This window comes from Peromyscus leucopus, chromosome 4 (genome assembly GCF_004664715.2).
Source record: "Peromyscus leucopus breed LL Stock chromosome 4, UCI_PerLeu_2.1, whole genome shotgun sequence".
Lineage (NCBI taxonomy): Eukaryota > Metazoa > Chordata > Mammalia > Rodentia > Cricetidae > Peromyscus > Peromyscus leucopus.
The window spans coordinates 135139056-135145472 of record NC_051066.1 but is presented as its reverse complement, the minus strand read 5'-3'; the positions used below and the strand labels follow the sequence as shown (position 1 = coordinate 135145472).

General features: G+C 50.7%; 1 protein-coding gene across 3 annotated transcripts in view; it reads right to left on the bottom strand.

Moving 5' to 3' along the window:
* Positions 1–592: 592 nt before the first annotated feature.
* Actr5 (actin related protein 5) overlaps positions 593–6417 on the bottom strand; it is an 18862-nt gene continuing 13037 nt past the window's right edge. For 2 of the 3 annotated variants that reach the window (XM_028889241.2, XM_028889242.2), the window contains exons 7-9: positions 5855–5994; positions 4189–4321; positions 593–1173 (exon numbers count right to left, since the gene is read on the bottom strand). In XM_028889241.2, the coding sequence (XP_028745074.1) occupies positions 916–1173; positions 4189–4321; positions 5855–5994 (531 nt within the window). In that variant the 3' untranslated portion in view covers positions 593–915. The remainder of the gene's footprint in view (positions 1174–4188; positions 4322–5854; positions 5995–6417) is intronic. The other variant, XR_003736554.2, reaches the window with a different exon arrangement.

Below are 6417 nucleotides of genomic sequence, written 5' to 3'. Positions count from 1 at the left end.
GGACATAGGGATTCTGACTGCCATTAGCAGCTCTGGCTGGGGCTACCGGGCTCAGTTCTTGGGTGTGTCTGAGTTAGAATTCTTACCAAGATGAGGTGTTTATTGGGATGTGTGGTGCATCACCAGGAAGGCTGAGGCAGGAAGACTGAGTTTGAAAGCAGCCTGAGTTGTGCAGTGACAGCCGAGTCCTAAGCAACAGAAAGGGGTAAGAGGGCACCTACCTGTTCAAGACCACACTGGAAAGACTAACCCTCAGCAAAATGAAAGGCCTTGGGATGAACTCTCCTCCAACAGTTCCGCAGAGTGGCCAGAAAAGGGCATGGAGCTAACAAACCCACAAAACAGAAGAAAAAAAATGTCTGGCAAGGCCTCATAGCGTGGAAAAGTTCCCAGCAAAGGAAATGGCTAAAGGGCTGGGTCACAAGCACCCTGTCCATTCAGGACAGGCACCAGGCAGAGAACGGGGCGGGGGCGCGGTCTTCCCAGTCCTGAGACTCAGCGGATGACCGCTCCACAGCCTCCACACCACCTTTTGAACCCCTTCCAGGTAGTCACGGGACGACGACGACACATGCAGAAGAAAACACTACACTGAGAACTCTAGAGCATTTTTAAACAACAAAGACTTTCAAGTGCAGAGAAACACCTTGTGCCTGTCCACTCCTAGCCTCCACCCGTCTCCTCTCACTGCTGAGGAAAGCAAAGCCCCAGCTCGCCCATGGTTCTCCACGCCAGAGGCCACTCTGTCCTTCACTGAGGCAGATCATCTGCTGTCCTCTGCTGTGCTCCCAGGAGAAATCCAGTCAGTAACCAAACAAAGCTGGTGGACCCGGGCAGCAAGTAGGCGCCGTCCTTGTCCCAAATGCTGCCTACATGTCATGGGTGAAGTGTACAGCCATCCTGGAGTCCCCTCTGCTAGGCCTGTTCACCAGCTCCACTTCCACTGGCCCCGGAGCCTCTCCCGGACGTCTGGGTCTCTGAGGCACGCGAGGCCTGCTTAGGCAGGCGGATGGGGACGTAGGTGTTGGAGGCACAGTGCTCCTTGAGGTACTCGCCCCCCTTTTCTTCATAGTCCTTCCTGGTGACCCAGGCTCCACTGTCTTCTAGGTGATCCAAGGCCCAGTCACGTGCACCATACCAAGCATCCAGCACAGGGTTGGAGGCAAGCTGAACCTGGAACAAGAAGCAGATGCACTCTAAAAAGGTATCTCTACATGAGCTCTAGGCCCAGGAAGGAAGGTTCTGCAGGCCCAGGCACACCTCATCCCTGAATCACAGAAACATACAGAAGGGCCTGGGTGGTGCCTGCAATGTGCAGAACAGCCCCAGCACCCTCCAGACAAAGCTAAGCTGACATGCACAGCCTCTTGGAAAGAACACTTAGCTGCAAAGGGACCGACTTGCAGATCCAGCTTCCTGACTAAGGCATGCCTTTTCAGGTCAGAGGGAACAGTTGCCAGGCCCCTGCTCTGTGATGCTGACAATCACAAACTATCACAAGGAGAGGGGTGACCTGGAGGGGTGACCTGGAGGCCACTGATGCAGGATAGCTCTGGCCATGGCAGCAAGAGAACCTGGGAGAAAGAACCGGTGGCCAGGCACTCTGTGACTGCCAACGCTCACAGGCAGAGCAAGGCTGATGTCAACAGCCACCTGAGGCCCTCGTCTATAGCCTGACCTGAGTCACAGTAGAGCCCTTGCTTTGAACAGGTCCCTGATTCTGGAGTCTTTGCCTCAAACCCACCCCACTTCCTCTGCCAACCATAGTCCTAAGCTCGACGGGCACCTCCGGAGTTCCTGGAAACGAAGCACAGGCCACACAAAGAAGCACAGGTGGGCACAGGCTTGGACCACAGAGGCAGCACAGGTGCAAGCCTGGAGCTGGCAGAGTGGCACATCTGGGAGACAAGAATGATGACCTCCATGCCAACCTGAGCACAAAGCAAGACCCAACCTCAAAAGAAGAGAGAGAAGGAAGAAAAGGAGAAGGGGAGAGGAAGGAGAAAAAAGAAAAAACCAAAAGTGCAGGCTTGGGCAGGAGACAGCAAGGACCTGTGCAAAGGAGCCTTCCTCTCTGATGAGAGCCCTGCTCTGCCTTGGAAAAGCTGGCCAGTACAGGCCTGGTACTCTGCCTGACACAGAATATCTAGTCAGTGGCAGCTACTGTGACTAATAAAAACTGCAATGACGCCCATGGTCACAATAGAGTACTATACAACTATGAAAATAATGCTTTCGGAAACTGATAAACCCACAATAATACAAAAGGGAAAAAAAGCTACAAAACAAGCTATCAATCATCTTTCTGTTGATTAAAATTATAAACACGACAAGAATATGTTCTGAAAATAGACAAATAATGTTGGTCACAAACACTAATGAAACCACCATTTGATTTAGTTAAAGATTTATTTATTGCATGTGTGTCTATGTACCATGTACATGCCTGGTGCCCATGGAGGCCAGAAGAGGCACTGGATCCCCAGCAACTTGACCTACAGACAGTTGTGAGCCATCATGTGGGTGCTAGGAATCAAACCCAGGTCCTCTGCAAGAGCAGAAAGTGCTCTTACCACTGAGACATCTCTCCAGTCCCTAAAATCTATTTTTTTCCTTTCTTTTTTGTTTTTTTTTTTGAGACAGGGTTTCTCTGTGTAACCCTGGCTGTCCTGTATCTCGCCCTGTAGATCAGGCTGGTCTTGAACTCACAGAGACTTGCCTGTCTCTGCCTCCCGAGTGCTGGGATTAAAGGCATGTGCCACCGCCTCCCGGCCTCTATTTTCTATTTTTATTTGCTCATTTAAATTGTCTGATACTTAGGAATGCTTTAAAATGATTTGAGAAAACACAACTGGACACGGCCAACTGGCAGAGTGCCCGCACAGAATGTCAGTGGCTCTGGGCTCCACCAGCAGCACCACAAAAGGAACAAATACCATAAAAACAAGCAAGAGAAGAAACACAATTTGTCCTGTTTGTATCCTACCGGAGACTGAGCTCAAAGCCTCGGGTATCCAGACAAATGCTCCACACTGAGCCCCACCCCAGCCCTAGAGTCAACAGATTAAGTATAAACAACTAGACGTGAGCTGCTGCTGCATCCAGCCCGTGGACTTGACTGAGGGGTGCTGGTGTGACACCCACCGCCCTCCCCACCAACAGTGCAGCAGGAAGGTGATGGGGGAGGGCACGAGAGGCGCACTGTACAACCGGGTCTCTCACAGCCATCACGGGAGGCTGCTGGGATGGCCACGCTAGAGACTGTGCACATTCCAAGAGCCTTTTCCCAACACCATCTTCTCCAGCCACCCTGCCGCCTCAGTCACGCACAGGCTCATACTCCGCAATGCCCCTCCTCGGTGTCAGCGCTGCTCTCCAGCTGCCTCTTCTCTATTCCACCTCGATGTCCTCCATCGCCCAGGTGCCCTTAAGGGCTGGTATTTAGGGCCTGATCCTTGGCGCTACCTATCTCTCAGTGGTAGCCCTGAGTACCTGTGATGGCACCTCTTACCTGTTCCCTGAGTGTTTAACCACAGCTACCACTTCCTGTGGAAGCTCAGCACATCCTGGAACAATTCAGTTTCCTCTACTTCAAGCCCGTCCATCATTCCTAATCTAGTGAAAAATACCGCCCCACCCCCACCCCCCAGCTTTCTGAGACTGAGCCTAATAACTTTGGCTGACTCAACTCACTAACTAGTTAGTACAGGCTGACCTCCCACCATCTTCCTAAAATGTAAAGTAATCACATGACACTGACACACACACACCCCAGCTCAGGCTCCTTCCTGTTCCCGCATGACCTAAAATAACAGCTATACAGAGAAGAGGCAACCAAGCACTCTCCTGGTACCCCAGAAAAACAAGACCCTGCCTGGAGATAAGTAAACAATAGACAACATGCTTCCCTGCAGTTGGTGAGAATCCTCTTATGCTGAGGATGCTCTTTCCACTTCAGTATATGCTCAGTCCTGTCAGCTAAATAGAACAGAGCGATATGCAAGCAGGATTCCCATCCTGTATCAGCTGAGTGAGGTTGAAGACAAGGCCAGCCACTGAACCTCTGCAGAGGATGATGGAAGTGCAGAATCCCGGTCATTCACACCTTGGCTTTGGCAGTCACCACTAATCCAGCGGTCAGTGCCTGGATGCTAATCACAAACAGTGGGCAGGAAGAGCAGTCAGTACCTGGAAGGAGGACTGAAAGGGCCTCATCTCTAGCAGCTCCTTCTCCATTCTGGCCTTCATGCCCGGATACATCACGTTCCCACCAGTGAGGAAAACATTCTGGACCAGGGTATCCTGAACGGCCTTTGGGTACCTAGGAGAGAGAGAAAGGATGCTCCAACTTGGCTGCTAGAACACACTGTAGACAGACCAGGAAGGGCAAGCTCTTGGTACAACAGTCAGCTTATCACTGTCTACATGACAATTAGAAGATAAACAAAACCAGTATTCTGCTTTTCAGTCATAGCTCTACAATACGCAGTCCAAAGATTAGAATGTTTCTGCTTTTGCAACACTTCTTCTAAGCTTGAGGATCATTTTATTAAAGTTGGGGGGGGGAAACGCACAGGGCAATCAAGCTGTAAATCTCAGCAGCTGCCTGGAGAGGGGAGATAAAGGAGAGGGAGAAGGTCATGCCTTCTGAGATAGTCGGCTGTAGAAAGCAGGGACAGGTCTTTAGAGACCAGTGAGAAAGCCCAAGGATCAGGGCAGCCATGTTTAGGATCACGGTATCCACTGTTCCACCCTATTATAATCAAAAGCAAGCAGAGTGTAACAGACCACAGCCTTTCCCTCGCCCAACTGGAGTGAAGAACACTCACTGTGGAAAAGACCTGCAAGAGTGGCAGCTGCATTCCTACAAGAAGGGGGGAAGTCTTTCACAAGCACTGAAGAATTTGGGGAGTGATCTAAAAATCACTAGTCTTGTTGGGTGTGGTGGTACACATCATTAATCCCATCATTGGGGAGGCAGGGGCAGGTGGATCTCTGAGTTCCTGGTCTACAGAGTGAGTTCCAAAGTACTCAGGGCTACACAGAGAAACCCTGTCTTGAAAAAGCAAAAACAGAAAAGAAAGAAAAAAAAATCACTAGTCTTGGGGCTGAAGAGATGGCTCAGTGGTTAAGAGTACATACCACATGCACACTGGTTATCCTTCCAGAGGACCTGGCTTCAATTCCTAGCACTCACATGCTAGATCACAACCATCTGTAGCTCTGGATCCAGGGGAGCCAATGCCCTCTTCTAAGTTTCAAAGCACTAGTCACACACACACACACAGTCCACATACACACATGCAGGCAAAACACTCATACACTCACACAGACACACACTTTTTTCAAGAGTACATACACACTGTTATTATTGCAAGGGACCCAAGAGGTCCCTGCACTCAATGTATACATAACACCACCCCCCATAATTAAAAATAAAATTAAATGTAAAAAAAAAAAATCACTAGTCTTGTTGGATATGGTAATGTACACTTATGATCCCAGCTACTATGGAAGCTTCAAGGCCACTGAGTACATAAGGAGGCCTTATCTCAACGAATACATAAGTGTAACAATCACTGGTTTTTTAGCAATGTCAAGTTTCACATGGAAGCCAGGGTGCTGTCTCTGTTGCTCAGACTCAAAGGTTCACTTTGCAGAGCTCACAAATGAATGGAGCTCCCACCGGCTCCGCCAGCAGGCCTGGGTGAGAACAGAGGACCTGAGCAGAGCCAGCAGTGGCCAGAGCTGCAGGACCCCACATACACCCCACCCGCCAGCGTCCATCAGTCACCTTTCCCATGCAGAACCCAGAGGAGACTCAGGTGAGGATTGGGGGGGCATCACTGCTCACCTGTCCAGAACGTAATGAAGGGTCTCTGCAATCCCCGCCTGCTCTTCTCCTATGAGAGACGGTTGGAAAATAATCTCTGGAGCACGAATCCTTTCTGTCCCAACAAACAGCTGATGGTACGCTGCCAAGTTAAACACGGGCTTCAAACCCAAGGTTTAAGAGATGTTTTTAGGCTATAATGACAATCCCCTCAGCTATCAGCTTTCTTAAATCGCATCTCTAGCCCAACTTCCCTGTGCAGGCCGGAACCACCCCTCATCAACTCTCTCCACTTCCAGACTCTGCCTTCTACCTTTGCTCAACCTCAGAATGCCGAGTCCCCACGCTGTGCCGAATCCCAACACACTGTGCCGAATCCCCACACTGTGCCGAATCCCCACGCTGTGCCGAATCCCCACGCTGTGCCGAATCCCCCACGCTGTGCCGAGTCCCCACACTGTGCCGTGCCCAAGTTGCAGGAGGGGACTCTGGAGAGCAGCAGCGAGAGGCCCAGAGGGGAACCTTGTCTCTGCCCATCCTGGCTAGCACCTCCTCCCCCCAAAGCCTCAGATAGTCAGTTTGTC